The sequence below is a fragment of the Chiloscyllium punctatum genome, chromosome 32 (genome assembly GCF_047496795.1).
Source record: "Chiloscyllium punctatum isolate Juve2018m chromosome 32, sChiPun1.3, whole genome shotgun sequence".
In the NCBI taxonomy this organism is placed as follows: domain Eukaryota; kingdom Metazoa; phylum Chordata; class Chondrichthyes; order Orectolobiformes; family Hemiscylliidae; genus Chiloscyllium; species Chiloscyllium punctatum.
This window is the reverse complement of record NC_092770.1, coordinates 55,951,509-55,975,619: the sequence shown is the minus strand read 5'-3', so window position 1 is coordinate 55,975,619 and position 24,111 is coordinate 55,951,509. Positions and strand designations below refer to the sequence as shown.

Sequence of the window (24,111 nt, the reverse complement as noted above, 5' to 3'; positions counted from 1 at the left end):
TCCAAATAACATAAAAACAGATGGGAAAGTTCAGTTATGAAGATAAATTGGAGAAGTTAGGGCTGTTCTCTTTTGAGAAAGGGGCAAGAAGAGATTGATCAAGATGTTGATATTCATGAGAGGGATAGAGAGAGTAGAAGGGATGAAACATTTCCCATTGATCAATGTGTTGAGAACAAAATGCTACAGATTTCAGGTAATCATCAAATGAACAATGGCACGGAAGGAGAAACCTTTTCACATGGTCAGGTCGTTAGGATCTGGAATAGACCGGATGGTGGAGGGAGCTTCACAGAAGTAGTTACAATCTTAGCAAATAGGAGGAATAGGTCATTCGGCCATTCAATACAATTGTGTCCTGATCATCAAATTCCATACCCTTTGATTCCTTTAGCTTCAAGAATTGTATCCAACTCATTCTTCAAAGCATTCAATGTTTTGGCCTCTTTAGCTTCTTGTGGCAATGAATTCCACAGGCTCACCAGTCTACGTGAAGAAATTTCTCCTCATCTCAGTCCTCACCCACATTTTTAAACTGTGACCCTAAGTTCTGGACTTTCCTGGTTTCAGAAGATCCTTCCTTCATTTGACCTATTTATTCCTGTAGAAAGTTAAAAAGACCTATGAGGTTCCCCCTCATTCTTCTGAACTCCAGTGAATGTAATCCTAATCAATCCTGTCTCTCTGCAGATGTCAGTGCTGCTATCCTAGGAATCAGTCTGTAAACCTTCATTGCCATATCTCAATAGCCAGAACATCCTTTCTTAGATAAGGAGACCAAAACTGCACATAACACTCTCGGTGTGGTCTCACCAAGGCCCTACACAATTGCAGCAACACATCCCCATTGATGTATTCAAATTCTCTTGAAGAAGTCCACATACCATTTGTCTTTTTACCGTGTGCTGCACTTACCTGCTTATTTTCAAGGTTACTAGTTCTCGATGCACTTTTCTTTTTCCAATCTATCACCATTCAATATAAACCTGTTTTTGCTACCAAAGTGGATACTCTTACATTTACTCGCATTATACCTCATCTGCCAAGCATTTGCCCACTCTCGCAAGTTGTCCAAATTTCACTGAAGCATTTCTGCGTCCTCTTCGCAGCTCACCCTCCCACCCAGCTTTGTGTCACATGCAAATGTGGAGATGTGTCATTTAGTTCCCTCACATATTTGATTTGATTTGATTATTTATTGTCACAATGGATGAATAAAGATATTGAGGTTCTAGTCAAGACTAAAAGAGAATCTTTTTTTAGATATAGACAATTTGGTTCAATTGAATCTCTTAATTGAATCTCAGTAATTGACAAAGAGATGAAGGTAGGTGAGGACCTGGAAACAATCATTATTTTAAAAGAAATTGTATCAGGCAAGCTAATGGAGCTAAGGGTAGACAAATCTCCTGGCCTTGATGGAATGCATCCCAGGGTGCTACAAGAGGTGGCGGAAGAAACCTCAATTGCACTTGCAGTAATATTCCCAAATTCACTGAACTCTGGGGTAGTTCCAGTAGATTGGAAAACAGCAAATGTGACACCAGTGTTTACAAAGGGAGGTAGACAAAATATGGGGAATTATAGACCTTAACATAGCTTAAGTTCTGTCATGGGGAAAATGCTTGAGTCTATTATCAAGGAAGAAATAGAAAAGCATCTAGATCAAAATTGTCCCATTGGACAGATGCAGCATGGATTCATGAAGGGCTGGTTGTGCTTAACAAATGTTTTGGAATTCTACGAAGACATTACAAACACAGTGAAGAACAGGGAGCAAGTAGATCTTGTGTATCTAGATTTCCAAAAGGTGATTTCCAACATGGTGCCACACAAAAGGATGCTGTGTAAGATAAAGACACAAGGGATTACTGGCAATTTATTAGATTGGATAGAGGATTGGTTAACCAACAGGAAACAAAGAGTAGCAATAAATGAGTGCTGTTCTAGTTGGTAATCATTGACCAGTGGTGTGCCTCAGGGATCAGTGTTAGGACCGTAATTATTTGAATTTACGTTGATGATTTGGAGTTGGGGACCACGTGCCTTTGTAATCTTAGAAAACCGATGCCACCAATTTTGGTGTCATCCACAAAATTACTAACCATGCCTTTGATGCTCTTGTCCAAGTCTTTTGTCTAAATGACAAACAAAAGCGGATCCAGAAATGATCCTGTGGAACACTGCTGGTCACAGGTCTCCAGTCCAAAACGTAATGCTCCACCACCACCACACACTGACTCATAGTGTTTCATCAATAATGTAACCAATTGGCAATCTCAACAGGAATGTGCTGGCAGACAGCAAGCTGATTTGAAGTGTTTTTACTTCAGCGCCAGAAGTATCAGAAATTATTCAGTACACCTGGCGAATTACATTAGCACAATCCTCAAGTGCCAGTCATCACACTTGGGAAGGACCAATATATATTTTTTAAAGTTTGTAAAGTTCTGCAGTGTGATATATTCGTTTTAATGCATGGTCGAAACGTGGCTGTGAATCCAGCCTTGCAAACTTTTCCACTTGATTATCCTGGACCGGGATTATAGTTTTGGTGTGGGTCTTATTTCTGACTGTGATCCATAGGCCCTGCTGCAGCTGTGTTATCAGACTTTTGAAAGGACCTCTTTAATATTAATGTTGATCTCTTCCTACACCTTTTCAGCAGCTACAATATTGTATCCTGCACTCTGTTCTGTTCCCCTGATGCACTTGTATAGTATGATCTGCCCATAAAGTACATAAGACCACACTTTTCACTGTACCTCAATATACATGACCGTAATAAATCAAATCATATGTGTGTGAACATCTGGTGAGGACACATTGGGCTCAGCTGTGATTATCGCATATATTGTTTATACTGTCAACATGCACTTGCGCATGAATAGAATAGGCTTAAGTGAAGTGAAGTGATAGTGCTGTTAAGAAGGCATACGGTGTGTTAGGTTTTATTGGTAGAGGGATTGAGTTCCGGAGCCATGGTGTCATGCTACAACTGTACAAAACGCTAGTGTGGCCTCATTTGGAATACTGTGTATAGTCCCGGTCGCCCGGGAAGGATGTGGAAGCATTGGAAAAGGTGCAGAGGAGATTTACCAGGATTTTGCCTGGTCTGGAGGGAAGGTCTTATGAGGAAAGGCGGAGGGACTTGGGTCTGTCCTCATTGGAAAGAAGAAGGCTAAGAGGGAATTTGATAGAGACATACAAGATGATCAGAGGATTAGATAGGGTAGACAGTGAAAGACTTTTTCCAAGGATGATGACATCAGCTTGTACGAGGGGGCATAGCTACAAATTGAGGGGTGATAGATTTAAGACAGATGTCAGAGGCAGGTTCTTTACTCAGAGATTGGTAAGGGCGTGAATGGCCTGCCTGCCAATGTAATCAACTCAGCCACATAAGGGAGATATAAACAGTCTTTGGATAAGCATTTGGAGGATGATGGGATAGTGTAGGGGCATGGGCTTAGATTAGTTCACAGGTCAGCGCAACATCAAGGGCCGAATGTCCTGCAATGCATTTCTATGTTTTGGTTGTTCATTAATAGTGTCACGAAGTTGGTGTGTAAAAATGGTAAAATTGTAAAATGGGAGAAGTGATTGTGTTGACCCTTTCAGTGCTTTTTATGCCTAGTAATTTAAAAATGAATATCCATGGGTAAGCAGTTGCAGGTGCTCAAATTGACATATTGTATCAAAAAGCCACTCAGTTAGCAGGCTCAAGCAACAGGCAAAAGTGAGGACTGCAGATGCTGGAGATTAGAGTCGAAAGTGTGGCGCTAGAAAAGCACAGAAGGTCAGGCAGCATCCAAGGAGCCAAAGAATCAATGTTTCAGGCAAAAGCCCTTCATCAAGAAAACATTTTTACCTAGACGACAGTTTAAATTCAGCCAATTAACTTAAAAAGGCACTTGGAGACTAATGATAATTACATTCAAATCTGATGATGTTGACAATCTGAAACCAATCATATTATAAGAATTTGATGTGTCACAGGGGTATACATCACAGGGGCAATTGGAGAGGGAGGCCAGAGCCAATTAGCGTCTGAAGAGACAGCAAACCTGCCACCTGAGAGAGAAATACCAGGCTCTCACAAGAAATCTCCACGCTATCTAAAAAAGCACTATCTATCTATAAAGGTACATGGCACATTTGGTGAATAGTCTTGACCAACTGAGAAGGCACTTTGGAAAGAAGATGATAATGGAAGAAGATACAGAAAGTTCAGGAAGATCCATTTTGTTTGAATTTTGAGACAATAAGTTTTAATTTATCGTTCTCGTTCCTTGGATTTAGATAAGTGTGACCCATGTTATTGAAACATCATGTGAGTGAGAGGTCGGTTATACCACTTATTACACTTCTTTATCAGATTACGAGGCAAAGTGCTCTTCTTGAGGTGTCTCAGACTTAATTATCAGAGTGGTGTTGACCTCCACTTCGTAACAATAGGAAGGATGCTGTTAAGGTGGAGAGGGTTCAAAAGAAAGTTTTCAGGATGTTGCCAGGAATGGAAGGTTTGAGTTATAAAGAAAATCTGGATAAGGGGCACAGGATAAGGGGCACATTTTTAAGGTGAGACGAGACATTGAAAAAAGACATGAGGGGCAGATTTTTACACCGAGGATGGTCCACGTATGGAATAAACTTCCTGAGGAAGTGGTGGAGTGGGTAGGATTCTGGGTAATCCACGATGGAGGAAATTGTGGCTGTGAGAGCTGCTCTTTTTTGGAGGTATTTTAGGTGTTGGAGCTGATTTCCTGGAATTCCAGGAGCAGTAAATACTGTTTTATAAGCTGTTGCATTGTTTTGGAACTTTGGGGAAAGAAAATCAAAACAACAGCACTTTAAAAAGGAGGAAAAGATACAAAGGCAGAGACCACATGGTCAGTAAATCAAACGAGAAAGAAACCTACAGTGTTGTCTGATACAGCAGTGAATGTGCACAGTTACTGCCTTTGCTGTGTCAGTTCAAGTATCCCTGCACATCGGAATGTGTCTAAGGAAAATTAACAAACAGCAAAAGTCACAGCTGACCTTGGAGGAACCCATGTGGGGGAGCTCACAGCACAGGAGCAGCTAAGTGCATAGTTTTTAATGTGTAACCTTGCATTTTTTGTAAATCTATAATAGTGAGTAGAGTGGGTTATTTCTGATTACATGTTTTATTGAGATCTGTCTCTTGATTAAATTTTCAAAATATAAACCAAAATATAAGTTAGCCTGGAGCAGTATTTTTTTAGACTGCTATTTTCTCGGTCTGTAACTTGTTAAGGAGCAAAGGATGCCTCGAGTAGAGTGATGTGCTCTTCCTGTCAGATGTGGGAGATTAGGGGGAGTGTCTATGTTATTGATGATTATGTCTACAGGAAGTGTGCTTGGTTGTGAATCATATCAGATCACATGGATTGGTTGGAATGGAAGTTAGAGGCGATGAGGAATTTACAGGAGATAGGAATGTGATGGATGGGACTTATAGGAAGGGAGAAAAACCAAAGATACAGTCAGGTAGATGGGTTACCACCAGGAAAGGTAGGAGAGGGAGGCAGGCAATGCAGGAGTCTCCTGTGGCTATTCCCATCTCAAACAAATATGCTGTTTTGGAAAATTAGATTAGATTACTTACAGTGTGGAAACAGGCCCTTTGGCCCAACAAGTCCACACCGACCCGCCGAAGCGCAACCCGCCCAGACCCATTCCCCTACATTTACCCCTTCACCTAACACTACGGGCAATTTGACTTGGCCAATTCACCTAACCTACACATTTTTGGACTGTGGGAGAAAACCGGAGCACCCAGAGGAAACCCACACAGACATGGGGAGAACGTGCAAACTCCACACAGGGAGTCGCCTGAGGCGGGAATTGAACCCGGGTCTCTGGCGCTGTGAGGTAGCAGTGCTAACCAAATGTAGGGGGTGATGGATCCTGAGGAGAATATAGCATGAACAGCCAAGTTTCTGGTACCAAGACTGTCTCTAATGTAACAAGGGGTACAACTGTGATAGGGAACTCTCCCCTTAGAGGCACAGACGGACATTACTGTAGCTGACAGCAAGAAATCAGAATGATGTGTTGCCTCCCTGGCGCCAGGATCAAGGATATCTCAGAGAGAGTGCAGAATATTCTCAAAGGGAAGAGGGCCCAGCAGGAGATCAGTGTACACATTGGATTGAATGACATAAAGGAAAATGATGAGATTCTGAAGGGAAAATATAGGAAGTTAGGCAGGAATTTAAAAAGGAGGTCCTTAAGGGTAGTAATACCTAGATTACTCCTGGTGCTACGAGCTAGTGAGAGTAGGAAAGGAGGATGGGGCAGATGAATGCATGGCTGAGGAGCTGATGCAGGGGAGAAGGGTTCACATTTCTGGATCATTGGAATCTCTTCTGGGGTAGGAGTGACCTGTACAAGAAGGACGGATTGCACCTGAATTAGAAGAGGACTAATATACTGGCAGGGAGACTTGCTAGAATTGCTCAGGAGGATTTAAAATTGTAAGGTGGGGGGGGGGGGGGGAACCCAGGGAGATGGTGAGGAAAGAGATCAACCTGAGACTGGTACAGTTGGGAAAAGGAGCGAGTCAAACAGTCAGGGCAGGCAGGGGCAAGGTAGGACTAATAAATTAAACTGCACTTATTTCAATGCAAGAGTCCTAACAGAGAAGGCAGATGAACTCAGGGCATGGTTACAAACATGGGACTGGGATATCATATCAATTACAGAGGTGTGGCTCAGGACTGGCAGCTTGATGTTTACAACGTGTCAGAGTACTGTATCATCTCCAAGAATTGAAATTGTGCTCTGTATACCAAGGTCCAAATCATTAGCATCTAACAGGAAAAGCAAGGATCCCAACTGTGACCTCTGAAGGACCCTGCTACAAACCTGCCTTCATGCCCATCCTTTAGCATCCATTTCCTGTCACTCAGCCAATTCCATATCAAGTAGCTACTGTTCCTTCTATTCTATGAATTTTGAATTTACTTATTACATCCTCTGCTTTGTCTGCTCACCGGTTTGTTTAAACTTTGGTGATCTTGGAATAACCGCAGTTTCTGATCCTGGCAGGTTCTTTTGCTCTCCGGTGTTATACAAGTGCCGCACCTGATAATATAAGGAGACACAGTCAGAGCCTCTGCACCAGAGGAGGTTTTAGCAGAGATAAAGTAAAAATCATTACAATATTCATGCCTACAACATTCCAGAGGGGCAGAGTTTGTATTGACACTGAACATAACAGAATGGTAAAAAGGTGAGAGCTGCTTGGTACTGTGTTCGAGAGGAGACATACTGGACATGGTAGTATGTCACAGACAAGAAGGGACGCTACCTGAGAATTACTCAGCTCATTACATGGGGAAAGTTGCCAAGTGGATTTCCCAGGGCTTGGCAGATGAACTGCAAATGGCAGACATTTTGGTCAGAGAGACACAGAGGAAGATCTCTCCAATTCTGTTAACAAACATTCAAAATCAGCAGTCTCCCAGCAAGCTCATATTCACCAACATGATCTTCACAAGCCCCAAATCCCATCTCTCCCTCTAATCCCAAGCTCCAATCACCCTACGAACCCTAATCACCCTGCAAGCCATCTCCGAACGTCAAGAGCCCCAAACCCAATCTCCAGGAATCGCCCTCCTCTCCAATTCGCATGCCGGACCCAATCAACCAAGGATATTCTTGAGGTTGGGTAGATTAGACAAGGTTGGTGGGGGGTGGTGGGGGTGTGGAATTTGCTGAGATAAGGGAGTTTAGAGTGGGGGGGGGGGGGTGGTGAGGGAATGGTGGGTTTGGACCAGGATGAGGGTTTGGAGTTTAGATAGGGTCTGGGAGAGGGCTTAGACAGGGTTGGGGTGTTTAAACAACTTCAGGGAGGGGGTTTAGACAGGGTTGGGGGAGTTTAAACAATTTCAGGGAGGCAGTTTGGACAAGGTTGGGGGACCGTTTAGAGACAGTCAGGGAGGGGAGTTTAATGAGGGCCAGGTTTGGGGGGAGATTTAGACAATGTTGGGGTCGGGAGTTTAGATGTAGTCATGGGGACGTTTAGACAGGGTTGGGGGGGTTTAGACACGTTCACGGCTTGGGATTAGACAGGATAGGGTTCAGGTTTGGTTCGGCTCAGGAGGGCAGTTTAATGGAGGTCGGGAGGGCAGTTTAGAGAGGGTCGGGAGGGCAGTTTAATGGGGGTCGGGAGGGCAGTTGAGAGGGGGTCGGGAGGGCAGTTTAGAGAGGGTCGGGAGGGCAGTTGAGAGGGGGTCGGGAGGGCAGTTGAGACAGGTCGGGGATGGAGTTTAGAGAGGGTCATGAGGTGTTTAGAGAGGGTTGGGGAGAGAGTTGGGTGGTGGGGGGGGGGGATTAGTACAGGGTTGGTGGGGTCTTGATGAGGTCGACGGGGAGTTTAGTCGAGGTTGAGGAGATGCGGTGCTTCCTGGTTTGCGAGTGGAAGTGGGTGAAGACACTCACCTGATTTTCATCCAGCACATGGATGTTGACTTTGGGGTAGCGAGTGACAGGGTCAATACTGTAGAGGTTGTAGTTCTTGCTGATGTTCGATGGTGTGGTCTGAGGCAATAACCTGTAAATACTTTCCCTAAAAATGAGTTTAAAAAGAATGGCATGCATTTAGACAGCGCTTCTCATAACCACAAAACATTTTCAGTTGCCTCACAGCCAATGAAGTACATCTGAAGTGAAGTCACTGTGGTAATGTTGGAAATTCAACAGCCCATTTACAAACACCAACAGGATAATGACCAAGTCACCTGCTTTTTTTGTGATGCTGCTTGTGAGCTGAATACTGGACAGCAGAATGTGGAGTACCTTCCTTGTGCAACGGATCCATGAAGGCAGCAGGACAGGTAATCAGGGTGGTTAAGGTGTTCATCTTTACCAGTCAAGGTGTAGATTATATGAGCAAGGAGATTATGTTGGAGCTGTAGAGGACACAGCTGGAATACTGCGTGCAGTTCTGATAATCACAATTATAGGAAGGATATGATTTCAACTGGAGGGGGTGCAAAGGAGATTTACCAAGGCATTGCCTGGGTTGGCACATTGCAGCTGTGAAGAGAGACTGGAATCAGCTTTGGTCGTTTTCTTTAGAGCAGAATAAGTTGGGGGTGGTGGGGGGGGGGAGACTCGCTAGAAGTGTATAAGATTATGAGAGGCATGGTCAGGGTAAATAGAAAGCAGCTGCTCCCCTTAATGAAAGGGTTAAAAACCAGGAGGCATAATGTTAAAGGGAAAGGCAGGAGGTTTAGAGGTAATTTGAGGAAAATCTTTTTCACACAGTAGGTGGTGGAAATCTGGAACGTGGTGCCTAGGACCAGGGTCGAGGCAGTAAACCTCACAACCTTTAAAAAGGTATTTGAAATGAACACTTGAAGTACCATAATATTCAAGGCTATGGGCCTAGTGTGGGGAAATGGTACTGATGTAACTAGCATGTGTATTTTTGGTAGGACAAACTTGATGGGTTGAATGGTCTCTTCTGTACAGTATGATTCTTTGATTCTATGAACCTTCCTCCTCTTTCTCAAAGTAATGCCACAGGATCTTTTACACCTTTCTAAATCAAGTGGAAGCTTCTCAGTTCAATTTCTCATCTGATATGCTGCATCTCCAACAAGGCAGCACAGAACATTGAACAATACAGCACAGTTACAGGCCTTTCGGCCCACGATATTGTGCCGAGCATTGACCTACACAGCCCTCAGTTTACTGCCGTCCATGTGATTGTTCAGCAGTCGCTTAAATGTCCCTCATGTCTCTGACACTACTACCACCTGTCACAACACTGGTTCTGTTACAAGGTTACTATGCCCTTGATTTTTTCCAGAGGGGTCACAAAAACAGCTCAGGCTCCAAAACAGCTGAGTTGGTGCAGAGATGAACCTTGGGGCCCTTGTTGTTTACCCCGAAACAGATGAGACCTCAGGCCAAAGGCTTTCATGATTTAGAAATAGCTGATATACTGAAATGGGAGCGACCTGTCCTGGCAGCTGAGGGTTTTTGGTTCAGTTCAGCCATTGTGTTTGTGAAGAAAGGTTGCTGGAGTTAGGTACATTCGAGACTGAAACTTCGCTCTCTCATTTTGCCATTCTAACTTCGACCTGTAAACCTCGGTTTCATTTTTACTCTGTGTTTAAGCGATTTGTACATTGGGATTTTTGCAAGTATTTTCAGAACATCATAATTAAGCCGGGTTTGGATAAGACAAGTTAGGCAGTATTCTGTTTTCTGTTCTCAGTGTTTCATTCCATAACTTTGTGAATAAATCTTGTTTAAAACCTGGCAGATGACCCAGCTAATTTAATCCAGGAATATCCACTATGCACCTAGCTAAACAAATAGCAAAGATACAGTCTGGGCTATCTGCTTCAAAATGTTTTCAGGGGTCTGTCTAGTCCATAACGCACCGCTGGCAGTGCATTCCACACACCCACCACTCACTGCGTAACGAACCTACCTCTGACATCTCCCCGATACCTTCATCCAATCACCTTAAAATTAAGACCCCTTGTGACAGCCATCCCTGCCCTGGGGAAAAGTCTCTGGCTGCACCATTCCCATAGTTGTGCATTGGCACTTGAACCCTGAACCCCATAACTCAGAAGAGAGATTGACTGATTGATTTATTTTTGTCACATGCACCGAGATGCTGTGAAAAGTGTAGCTATACATATTATACAGACAAATCATGTCGTATAATGTACATCAAATAACAGAACAGAGTGCAGTGTTACAGCCACTGAGAAGAGTGGGGAAGAAGCTGTTTTCGAATCTTGGGTATGTGCATTCAAACGTTTGTATCTTCTGCCTGACAGAAGAGGGTATAAGAGAGGATAGCTGGGGTGGGAGGGGTCTTTGATGATGTTGGCTGCTTTCCTGAGGCAGCTGTAAGTATAGATGGAGTCAATGGATGGAAGGCTGGTTATAGACTGGGCTGTGTTCACAACTCTTTGCAGTTTATTGCAGTCTTGGGAAGAACAGTTGCCACACCAAGCTGTGATGTATCCAGAGAGGATGCTTTCTAGGGTGTATCTGTAAAAATTGATAGGAGTTCTTGGGGACATGCCAAAATTCCATTGCATCCTGAGGAGGTACATTGTTGTGCTTTCTCAACTGTTGTGTCATCATGGGTGGACCAGGACAGATCGTTGGTGATCATCACTCCCAGAAACTTGATGCTCTTGACCATCTCCACCTCAGGCCCATTGATACAGACTGGGATGTGCCCTCCACTCTGCTTCCTGAAGCCAATGACCAACTGCTTTGTTCTGCTGACACTGATGGAGAGATTGTTGTCTTCACAGCATACTGTTAAGCACTCAATCTCCTTCCTGTGCTCTGTCTCATCATTATTAGAGATCCGACCTGCAATGGTGGTCATGTCAGCAAAGTTGTAAATGGAGTTGGAGCAGAATGTGGCCACACAATCATAAGGAGTACAGGAAGGGACTGAGTACGCAGTCTTACAGGGCACCAGTGTTGAGCATTATGGTGGAGGAAGAGTTGTTGCATGTGTATTCTTACTGATTGCAGTCTAGAAAGAGTGAGCCACTGAGTTCAAAGCAACATGTATTAATCAGGAGCTGCACATGCCCTGTTTTGAGAAGAGGTTAATATAAACACACCCTGCCCCTCCCACAACCCAGACACTAAGAATTCAGCCATACACAAAAAGCTGCATGTACCTCAATAATCTGAGTTAGATAGGAAGGTAAAGTACCACAGTGTTGACTGGCTACATGCCTGCTTAGAAATGGAAGCCTCGAAGTTGGAGTTGATGACAACCTACACATGTTGCCCTATGTGTACTGGTTCAGCTAGAATTTGCCAGTGAACATCATCACACAGCCAACCAAATGCATTCAATATGTCACCAAAAGTCCTCTTCTACTAATCAAGGTAACTGGCACTCAGCATTTATTAACATATGACCATATGACCATACAAAACAGCAAGAGGAGGCCATACAGCAAGAGGAGTCTGCTCCACCACACAATAAAATCATAGCTGATCTGATTACTGCATATTTCTACCTATCCCCGAGAACCTTTCACCTCCATGCAGATAAACAATCAATCAATGCGCGCCTTAAAGATAGTCAATTACTCCATTTCCACTGGCTTTCAGAAAGAGAGTTCCAAAGACTCAAGACACTCAGAGAAATTGTAGTGAAGAAGGATGAGGGGCGACTTGATGGAGGTGTACAAGATGCCGAGAGGCAAGATGAAGTGAATACAGACGAACCTCGATTATCTGAATATCAATTATACAAATTTCAGATTATCCGAAGAAGATCTTAAGGTCCTGATGGAAATATTGTATCAAAGACATGTTTCCAACACTGATCGTGTCTCTTGCTTACATTAAAAGTGATCTCGGTTTACTGAAATGCTGTCGAGAACAGTCCTGGACTGAAGGGAGCCCAGGCACCGTCTTCAAATGACTGACCTCCCGCCCTATCTCTCTCCCCCCACGCTGTCCCTGGAGTTTTACACAGGGGCGTACCCTAAACCCCACCTTCCCCAGATAATCTCTCCAACGTTTCCTTGTAAAGGCCAGAGGTGGAGCCTGTCAACAAGTTGCAGTAAAAAGGTGTGCGTGTGCCTGTGTGTGTGTGTGTGTGAGTGAGAGAGAGAGAGAGAGAGTGTGTGTGGATCTGGGTGTGTGTGTGTGTGGATCTGGGTGTGTGTGTGTGTGTGTGTGTGTGTGGATCTGGGTGTGTGTGTGTGTGTGTGTGTGTGTGTGTGTGTGTGTGTGAGAGAGAGAGAGAGAGTGTGTGGATCTGGGTGTGCGTGTGCCTGTGTGTGCCTGTGTGTGTGTGTGTGTGTGTGTGTGTGTGTGTGTGTGTGTGTGTGTGAGAGAGAGTGAGAGAGAGAGAGAGAGAGAGAGTGTGTGTGGATCTGGGTGTGTGTGTGTGTGTGTGTGTGTGGATCTGGGTGTGTGTGTGTGTGTGTGTGTGTGTGTGTGTGTATGTGTGAGAGAGAGAGAGAGAGAGAGAGAGAGAGAGAGAGAGAGAGAGAGAGTGTGTGGATCTGGGTGTGTGTGTGTGTGTGCGTGTGCGTGAGTGGATCTGTGTGCGTGTGCGTGAGTGGATCTGTGTGGGGGGGGCTGCGTATGTGCGTGTGTGTGCACATGCGCGCGCTATTTGGAGACTCAGTCCCCAAAGGCGGCACACCAGTCTTATTGTTGGTGTCCAGTCCAACTGCCCTGGGGGTTAGACGGGGTTGGGGAGCAGACCGAGGGGGACAGAGCACATGGTGTGCTGCTGCCTAGTCTCCTGAACAGGGAGCGGACTTAATAGAAAACTCCGAGCCCCAGAGGAAAGGCATGGAATCAATTAACTGAATAATCAATTGTCTGAATGAAATAGTGCCTGCCCACCTCGTTCGGATAATCGAGGTTCCTCTGTAGTCAGAGACTTTTTCCCAGGGCAGAAGTGGCTATCACACCAGGACATAATTTTAATGTGACTGAAGGAAGGTTTAGGGAGATGTCAGAGGTACGTTCTTTACACAGAGAGTGGTGGGTGCATGGAATACACTGCCAGCGGTGGTAGTAGAGTCACTCTTGGATAGGCACATGAATGATAGTAAAATGAAGGGCATATAGGTTAGTTTGATCTTAGAGTAGGATAAAAGGGAGGCACAACATTTAGGGCTGGAAGACCTGTACTGTGCTGTATTGTTCTATGTTCTAAATGTTTTCTCCCTACCTTTGTCTTAAGGTGATCCCTTATTTGGTGAATATGAGATTAAGGTCATTCATGATCTAATATGTCAAATCAGTCTCAAGAGGCTAAATTACATACTCATGTTCCTATTTTCCTAATATACATCCCACCTATACATCACTATACATCCCACACACACACACACAAGCAAACACAAATATTCACTAACATACATCGATACATACACACTCGCTCATTGACACACTCATTCCCCTGTCACTCACACCCTAATATACATACGTATGCACATACCTCCCCACATACTGATTTGCAGCAATATGTACACATACCAACACACAAACCCACATACAGAGTTACATATATCCACACAAAAAACTATGCATTTTCACACATATTACCATGTATCCATACATGCATACACACAGTATACTAGTCCACATCCACACACACCTATACATTCTCTAACATACACCCAGACATACACACAGATCAATATACATCCACACTTGCACATATACCCACTTACACAATAACATCAGTTGCTGTTGCTAACACACCTGGACATGGGCACACACCCACAAACCCACATACATACACATCAGTACTCACTGAGATAAATACATGTATGTACACCTACTCATACACAGACATGAGCACAGAGATGCACACCTCCACACAAACGCTTATCCACAAACCCATACCAACATACAAGCAAACCAATGCAGAGTCAAACTGACATGCGCACACACACACACATAAACACAAACAGCCTTTACAGCGACATTTATCAAAGGAAGATGAGTAGAGAATAGGCAATCAATGAATCTGAGACAGGATCAGTGATATTTACTCAGACAGGCTTCACTTCCCCTGCACCTACACCTGACATACTCCAGGTCAACTGTTCTATCACGATAGGCACCTTGTTTAAATTCATGCTAAATTGCCCATTGTTTTATGTGCATTAATCAGGGTAAATATAGGATAGGGGAATGGATTTGGGTGGGTTACTCTTCGAAGGGGAGGTGTAGACTCGTTGGGCCGAAGGGCCTGTTTCCACACTGTAGATAATCTAATCTAATATTAAACAAAAGCTTTAACTAAGACCAGCTCCACGTATCACTTCAATATTAGCTGCCTGAAATTGTTGAAGTTCCTCGATTCCAACCTGAAGATGCATCACCTGGAACCTTAGGAACATGGCTTTGTCTGATGGATGTTATACTGAACAAGTTTGGCGGGTTTTTTCAAGGAGGTGACCAAATGTTTGGATGAGGGTAGGGCAGTTTCTAGAGTCTTTGAGTCTTACAACATGGAAACAGATCATGCCAAACTAAACTCGCCCCACCTGTCTCTGCTTGGCCCATATCCTTCCAAAACTTTCCTTTTCATGTACTTATTTAAATTCATCCACCACTACATCTGGAAGCTCATTCCACATACGAACCACACTGTGTAAAAATCTGTTCCTCATGTCTTTTTTAAATCTTTCTCCGCTCACCTTAAAAATATGCCCCCAAGTCTTGAAATTCCCCACCCAGAGAAAAGTCACCTTATCTATACACATCATGATGTTATAAACTTCTATAAGGTCACCTCCCAATCTCCAACGTTCCAGTGAAACAAATCCCAGGCATATCCAGCATTTCCTGATCCAAGCAGCTCTTCTCTAACATGATGGTTGCATTCTTGTATGACCACGTGCTATATAAATATTGCACAATAAAAATAATACTAATAAAGTGTTGGTGATGCTATTGTGTTACAGTCAAAACACACGTTTTAAAAGTTTGAGCATTAGAAACAGCATCCCCTATTCGTCAATCAAGTTACAGCCAATTTGCACGTTGATGAAATGTGCATTAGAGCAGAATGACCTGTAACTCCCACACTCCATTCCTGGCAACAGCCTGGTAAATCTTTTCTGAACTCTCTCCAAATTAATAATATCCTTCCTATGACAGGGCAACCTTACTTCAGAGTCATGGACATATTACTCCAGAACAGTCCTCATCAACATCCTGTACAACTTTAACGAAATGTCCCAACTCCTATGCTTAGTTTGGTTGATTTAGTTTATATGGATTTCCGCATGTCTTTGAAAAGATTCCAAATAGGAACCTGATAAAGGAAATAAAGCTCATGTAATCCAAGTTGGATCCAAAACTGGTTTAGTGACAGGAGGTAGAGGTGGTGGTAGAAGGCTTTATGTGTGAATGGAGCCTAGTGTGCAATGGTGTCCCACAGCTTGTGTTTGCGATATTGGTAAATGATATAGGTGAGAATATGAGGAGGACGATAAGTAAGTTTGTAGATGACACAAGATTGGCCAGATGATTAACAGTGGGGAAGAAGGTCTTTGGATTCAGAAGGATATAGACGGATATAGGCAGTTCAGTGGCAGATGGAACTTAATCCTGATAAATGTGAGGTGCCACATGGCAAGACACGAGGAATCTTGGAGGAATGTGGGGAACTTGGGGTGCTTGTCCACAGAGAGCATCATAGAGGTATACAGCACAATGCCTAAAGTTAGCTTGACAGCTGGTTAAGATGACAGACAGGATACTTGCATTTGGCATGTTGTATAGATTATAAGAAGAATGAGATTATGTTGGAGCTGTACAGAACTTTGTGGTGACAAGAACTGTTCACAGCTATGGCATAACCACAGTAGGCAGGTGCACAGGAGATTCACTAGGATGTTGCCTGGGATGGAACAGTTTAGCTACGAAGACAGGTTGGATAAGCTCGGGTTGTTTCCTTTGAGCAGAGAGTTTGAAGGGGACTTGATAGAGGTGTATAAGATTAAGAGAGGAATGAAAAGGGTGAATAGAAAGCAGCTCTTCCCTTTGGTGAATAGTCAATAACAAGGGGACATAACCGAAAAGTGAAAGGCTAGAGGTTTAAAGGGGATTTGAGGAAAACCTTTTCCCCCAGAAGATAGTGGGAATCTGGTGTGCGCTGCCTGGGAAGATAGGCTGGAAGAACACAGCAAGCCAGGCAGCATCTGGAGATGGAGAAGGCAATGTTTTGGATATAACCCTGAAGAAGTATTATACCTGAAACGTTGACTTCTCCACCTCTTGATGCTGCCTGGCTTGCTGTGTTCTTCCAGCCTCCTGCTTTTCTGCATCTGCAGTTTTTGTGGTTCTGGGAGAGTAGTTGAGGTGGGAAAGTACTTGGAATAACACTTGTGGAGTCATAACATTCAAGGCTATGGCTCTAGCATGGGCAAGTGGAAGTAGTGTACGTAGTAGTATATTTTTGGCAGTACAGACCCAACAGGCCAAAGGCCTCTCCTGAGTTGTATGATTTAAGGATTCTAGAAGGTCATTTCCTCCATTAACTACACCATGACAGAATAGTAAATCATATTACCGTGTGTCTGGAGTTATCTGTGAGCCAGACGAGATTGGAACAGCAGGTTTCCTTCCCTAGAGGACCAGGTCACTTTCATCCTCACTATTACTGAGACTACATGAAACTGTAGTTTATATTGTAAAAGTAGTTAATTGAAACTAAATTCCTCAGATATCAAGGTGCTTAACAGGTTACAAATATTTCATCCAATGGATGAGAAAGGACAATTTCCTGTTATAGGAGAATCCAAAATGTGCGGATACATAAATTCAAGCTCACTTGTTCAGGACAATAATGAGGTACAGTTTACAAATATTCTCTCCTGTTCCTCTGAACTTCAAGGGAAGGACAAACAGTTGCAAACACCAACGTGAGATGGTCTCAACCAGATTTGGCATTGACGGAGAGAGAGAAATGGAATGAAGCCGACCAAGGAATAACCAAACCCAGCAGGAACCCTCACCTCTCTGCCAGCACTTTCAGGGGAGCCGCACCTTGTGCCCAATTCCTCACCATCCAGGCAGTATCAAACGCAGCGAGAAATCCACGTGCTATCCCAGTTCCCATTGGCCAAAAGGGCTGTAAATGAATCACAACAAAACATCACAGAAAGATCAGCAAAGTCAGGGACTGAAGTATACGCAGAGAATCAGAGTCTGAAAGACAGAATCAGAGTTTAAGGAACAACCCATATTAGTCTCACACAATTCCCCCCCACATCTAAAACACCTTCCCTCTTCTGCTTTGAGGAAGCTTTACCTTTTGTTTAAAAGAGCAGAGAGACCTTTCCTTGTACCTAACCCTATGCTGTACCTGTCCTGAGAGTGGTTAATAGGGTCAGTATATGAGAGTTTACTTTCAATTTGCTTTCAGTTTAAAACAACAGAGAAAGCTTTACTTTCATTTAAGAGGAATAGAGGAAGATTTACTCTGTATCTACCAATGAACTGTCCCTATCCTGGGAGTTTTTGGCAGGAATAGAGTTGACTAAGCTTCAGTAACAGCTTATAAGAGGAGAGAGCTTTTTCTCTGTAGATGTCGTTCTGCTATAACGTGCCTTTCATTAATGTGAATTCGCTATAACATGATCGACGAATTGGGGACACTGTTTCTACAGCATGAACTGTTAAGGTGTGTATTGGTTATAACATGATTCTGGTCCCAACAGTTTAAATAGTGTTGCTATTATGTGATTTTCTTATAACACGGGAGTGCACGAGAATAGAACTACCGCGTTATAGCAGAACTGACTGTATCTAATCATGCACATTGCTGCCCTTGGAGTGTTTGATAAGGACAGTGCTGATAATAATTTATTATTCCGCAACACTACATCCAGAGACTTAGCATTTCATCCTATGTGATAGAGCAGTCTACTAATTCACATGTATTTGGGAATTTATTAGTAGACGCCATGATACCCAGGCTCTAATGATCTACAATATCAGATACAATCACTTTTTGGCAATGCAGGAGATCTAAAAGGTCTATTCATTTGGCAGAGGATCAATGACAAAAAAGATTGCATTAGCCTAATGGTGCACAACATGGGATCCACTGACCAAACATTGTATCCAGTGACCTTTCAGCCTGTGAACCAGAGAGTTATTGGCTCATAGCATAGGATCCAGTGACTGACTCATGACACGGGATCCACAGACTGTTTCCAATGTGTTTGATGACTGGTATGGGCACTTACCTCTAACAAACTGTCTCCAACTAGGGCGACCAGCAGCCTCTTGCCACCCTCCTCGCGTATCAATGAGGCATTCTCTGAGGCATACATACAGGTGAAATCAAACATGGCCACGTCAGGCTGCCCGTAATGGTTCATGGCAAAGTCTAGGTGTGGCAGCTGATGATTGGTGGAGAAGTTGGCCGCCTCCTTCACATAGTTCAGGAGTGCTTCTTGATTCATGTTACTCCGGGAAAGCAGCTTCTCAGTGTCGGAGAAATCCTGGAAAAAACAGAAACAATGCCAGGGTTGCTTATTGGAATCTCACAAAGGGTTTTGGGTTGGGCAAGTGTTATGCCAAAAGGAGGTGCTTTAAAAAAAAGGATGTCTGAAGTGAGTTACAAGGAATTGAATTGAATGGCTTATCTGCAGTTCAAGTCTCTAAAATGCTCATGTTCTATACCTGCCACTTTGTTTGGGTAGTGCTGTATGTGGATCCCAGTCCATCACGCTGAGGGCAGCACATCACAGCCCGAGTCTCAAATATATTTCCTTGAACTCTTTTTTGAAAGTACTTAATTGACACCATTAGAATGGAGAACAAAAAATAATGTTCTTTTTTTTAAATGAGCATTTTGTAAAAATATTCCTATAAAAGTGAAGAAATCACACAAATACCAAAACTATTATGGAGCCGTGAGTTCCTGAAATGACCAATCACAAATGAGGTGTTTTCACATTTTGGAAGATCCAGCAATACTTGATTTCTACTCCAAAAAAAATTAAAAAGCAAAATACCACAGATATTAGAAATCTGAAATAAAAACAGGAAAAACTGGAAACACACAGTATCTGTGAAGAGAAACATAGTTGATGCATCAGGTCTGGGAAAATTAACAAATACTGAATTTCACAACTAATCTTGGAGGAACCTGTTTGGCGAAATTCACAACACAGAACCAGATAAGTTAATCGTTGTTTTCAGTCTGTTCAATAGTAAGGCTGCAGTAATGAGTATAGTGGGTTATTTCTTGATTTTATGTTTTTTGGAGATAAGTCTCTTGATTAAACTTAAAGTATTAGCCATAACTATTAATTTAACCTGGTGCAGTAGAGGAATAAGATGGTGTTATTTTCTGGGTCTGTAGGTTGTGAAGGATAGACCAGATCTAAAAGTTGAAGGTTCTAAATTGGAGAAAGGCCAATTTTGACAGTATTAGGCAAGAACTTTCGAAAGCTGATTGGAGGCAGATGTTCGCAGGTAAAGGGACGGCTGGAAAAAGGGAAGCCTTCAGAAATGAGATAACAAAAATCCAGAGAAAGCATATTCCTGTCAGGGTGAAAGGGAAGGCTGGTAAGTATAGGGAATGCTGGGTGACTAAAGAAATTGAGGGTTTGGTTAAGAAAAAGAAGGAAGCATATGTCAGGTATAGACAGGATAGATCGAGTGAATCCTTAGAAGAGAAGAAAGGAAGTAGGAGTGTACTTAAGAGAGAAATCAGGAGGGCAAAAAGGGGACATGAGATAGCTTTGGCAAATAGAATAAGGAGAATCCAAAGGGTTTTTACAAATATATTAAGGACAAAAGGGTACTAGGGAGAGAATAGGGCCCCTCAAAGATCAGCAAGGCAGCCTTTGTGTGGAGCCACAGAAAATGGGGGAGATACTAAATGAATATTTTGTATCAGTATTTACTGTGGAAAAGGATATGGAAGATATAGATTGTAAGGAAATAGATGGTGACATCTTACAAAATGACCACATTACAGAGGAGGAAGTGCTGCATGGTAAAAGTGGATAAATCCCCAAGGACTGATTAAGGATAGTCAACATGGCTTTTTGCGTGGGAAATCATGTCTCACAAACTTGATTGAGTTTTTTGAAGAGGTAACAAAGAAGATTGATGAGGGCAAAGCAGTAGATGTGATCTATATGGACCTCAGTAAGTCGTTCAACAAGGTTCCCCATGGGAGACTGGTTAGCAAGGTTAGATCTCATGGGATACAGGGAGAACTATCCATTTGCATACAGAACTGGCTGAAAGGTAGAAGACAGAGGGTGGTGGTGGAGGGTTGTTTTTCAGACTGGAGGCCTGTGATCAGTGGAGTGCCACAAGGATCGGTGCTGGGCCCTCTACTTTTTGTCATTTACATAAATGATTTGGATGCAAGCAGAAGGGGTACAGTTAGTAAGTTTGCAGATGACACCAAAATTGGAGGTGCAGTGGACAGCGAAGAGGGTTATCTCAGATTACAACAGGGTCTTGATCAGATGGGCCAATGGGCTGAGAAGTGGCAGATGGAGTTTAATTCAGATAAACGCAAGGTGCTGCATTTTGGGAAAGCAAATCTTAGCAGGATTTATACACTTAATGGTAGGGTCCTAGGGAGTGTTGCTGAACAAAGAGACCTTGGACTGCAGGTTCATAGCTCCTTGAAAGTGGAGTCGCAGGTAGATAGGATGGTGAGGAAGGCATTTGGTACGCTTTCCTTTATTGGTCAGAGTATTGAGTACAGGAGTAGGGAGGCCACTGTTGGAATATTGCATGCAATTCTGGTCTCCTTCCTATTGGAAAGATGTTGTGAAACTTGAAAGGGTTCAGAAAAGATTTACAAGGATGTTGCCAGGGTTGGAGGATTTGAGTTATATGGAGAGGCTGAACAGGCTGGGGCTGTTTTCCCTGGAGCGTCGGAGGCTGAGGGGTGACCTTATAGAGGTTTACAAAATTATGAGAGGCATGGATAGGATAAATAGACAAAGTCTTTTCCCTGGGCTCGGGGAGTTCAGAGGGCATAGGTTTAGGGTGAGGGGGGAAAGATATAAAAGAGACCTGAGGGACAACATTTTCATGCAGAGAGTGGTACGTGTATGGAATGAGCTGCCAGAGGAAGTGGTGGAGGCTGGTACAATTGCAACATTTAAGAGGCATTTGGATGGGTATATGAATATGAATGATGGGTTTGGAGGGATATGGGCCAGGTGCTGGCAGGTGGGATTAGATTGGGTTGGGATATCTGGTCAGCATGGACGGGTTGGACCGAAGGGTCTGTTTCCATGCTGTACATCTCTATGAATCTATTCTCTGTTTCCTTGGTCAAAACGATGGTATGCTGTATACACACTATTGTCAGAGTTAAGTGGTATATAAGTCTCTTTTTTGGCTACAGCTACTATGATTCTTCACTTATGATTGAGTCAGCTATGCCTAGCAACTTTCAGCCTGAGATATATGAATTAAGAAACTCATCTAGAAATTGATGCAGAGGGACAAGACTATTTGCTGTCCAGCAACAAGAGTTGAGCTTTTTCTCAAGGGCGTTGCCATCCCTCATTATCAACATCCTGAGGGTTACCATTGACCACAAACTCAACTGGACAAGCCACATAAAGCCCCAGTAGCAACAGGAGCAGGTCAGAGGCTAGGAATACTGTGGCAAGTAATTCACCTCCTGACCCCCCACTACCTACAAGGAAGAATTAAGGACTGTGATGGAATACTCCCTGAAACAATTCCCAGAGGCCAATATAATCTGTCCTGATCCACCCACATTGACGTGGTGGTCAAGGAAGCATATCAATGTCTCTACTTTATCAGAAGGCTAAGAAAATTTGCCCTGTCCACAGGACTCTTCCCAATTTTGATCACTGTACCATAGAGAGCATCCTACCTGGATGTATCACAGTGTGGTTTGGTAACAAGACCACAAGAAACGACAGCGAGTGATGAACACAGCCCAGTCCGTCACACGAACCAGCCTTCTGTCCACTGACTCCATTTGCACTTTGCATTGTCTCAGGAAAGCAACCAACATAAAGAAAGACCTCTCCCACCCTTGATTTCTTTTTTCTTTTTTTTTAACACCCAAGTGGGCAGTGACAAGCACTGCCCTTCACATCAAGGGGCAATGCTGTGTGGGTACTCCAGTTTATTTTTTTTTTATATTTTATTTTTTTTCCCACCCTTGATTTTTTTTTCGTTTTTTTTCCTCTTTTTTTAAAAATTTAACCCCCACACTACCGCCTAAGTGCGGTAGTGCTTATTTTTCCCCAGCACCCATGGTGTGTGTGTGCAGGTGTGAGACACAGTGAAAAGACACAAAGTGCATGAATCTTTATTCAATTTACACCACCAGGAAGATAGGAAAAACACCCGAGTGGCCAGTGACAAGCACTGCCCTTCACATCAAGGGGCAATGTTGTGTGGGTACTCCAGTTTATTTTTTTTTATTTATTTTATTTTTTTTCCCACCCTTGATATACGTTCTTCCGCCCTCTGCCATTGGGCAGACTATACAGAAATTTGAATACGCCAATGAATAGATTCAAGAACAGTTTCTTCCCCACTGTTATCAGGCTTCTGAGCGGACCTCTCCAATGTCAATTCTGATCTCTGTCTCTTTGCACATTCTCTGCAGCAGTAACACTTTGTACTGCTACCCTGATGTACTCTGTATGATATGATCGGCCTGTATAGCAGGCAAAACACTTGTCATTGTATTTCAATACATGTGACAACAATAAATCAATTAATCTTGTCACCAAGTCGCTCTTTATTTACACATGAACAGTCATTGACTTTAGTACTGCCTCATTCAGAGTCAGATACCAGTGTGTCAGCATCTCTAACACTCCCCTTTGTGGTCCTGGCTTGGACCTGATTAACAGCCCCAATGAAGGAACTATGGAACTATGGGGTTTACTTTGTTACAATCACTACATCCTCCCCTCACCCCGTTTCCTCCCCTCCCCCCGTTCCCCCCCCCCCCCCACCCACCCACCCCCCAGCCGAGTCCTGGGACGGTTTACCACTGGATCAGATTCCTCTGACTCAGCATCCAAAATGGATGATGTGTCATGCATAGGAGCTCGCCTTCTGTGCCAGGAGTGTCTCAGTAGATTTCACTCTCTTCTTCCAGCAACAAAGGCATTAAAGTGACTACATCCATCATGCCCATTTTTGATTCTGAGGACTCAACAACATTGCAGGGAGAGGGTGAACCCAGGGGTTCCTGCAGCTTTTCCAACTGCTCCATAAGGCAGGGCATGTTTTGTTCCTGTTATGCTGCAAATTCACAGCATTCATAACATTGTTCAGGACATCACATCTACCTGAACTTCACACATCACTGGTTCTGACTTCATGGCTACTGTGCCTTTTACCCATGTGTGGCCATTCTATGACTTTTACACCAAACTTTGTGCCCTGCATCAAACTCTCTCTCTCACTTGGCAGAGTCTAATGTCCACACTGGCGTTCCTGATGCAAACCTCCCCTGCACCTTCACCCCCGCCCCCCGCACATCTCCCACCCCCCCCCCCAACCAGTCATAGAAGATCGGACTTAACCTGGAGGAAAGCTTTC

At 43.5% G+C, this 24,111-nt stretch overlaps 1 protein-coding gene across 2 annotated transcripts in view; it reads right to left on the bottom strand.

The window, feature by feature from the left end:
- The window catches only part of LOC140458192 (protein-methionine sulfoxide oxidase mical3a-like), a 433,786-nt gene that overhangs the window by 272,427 nt on the left and 137,248 nt on the right, over positions 1-24,111 (bottom strand). Inside the window, exons 9-12 of one of the 2 annotated variants that reach the window (XM_072552428.1) lie at positions 18,774-19,031; positions 17,538-17,653; positions 8,473-8,599; positions 7,023-7,113 (exon numbers count right to left, since the gene is read on the bottom strand). In XM_072552428.1, coding sequence (XP_072408529.1) covers positions 7,023-7,113; positions 8,473-8,599; positions 17,538-17,653; positions 18,774-19,031 — 592 coding nt within the window. Of the gene's footprint in view, positions 1-7,022; positions 7,114-8,472; positions 8,600-17,537; positions 17,654-18,773; positions 19,032-24,111 lie in introns of those variants that run through there. The other variant, XM_072552429.1, reaches the window with a different exon arrangement.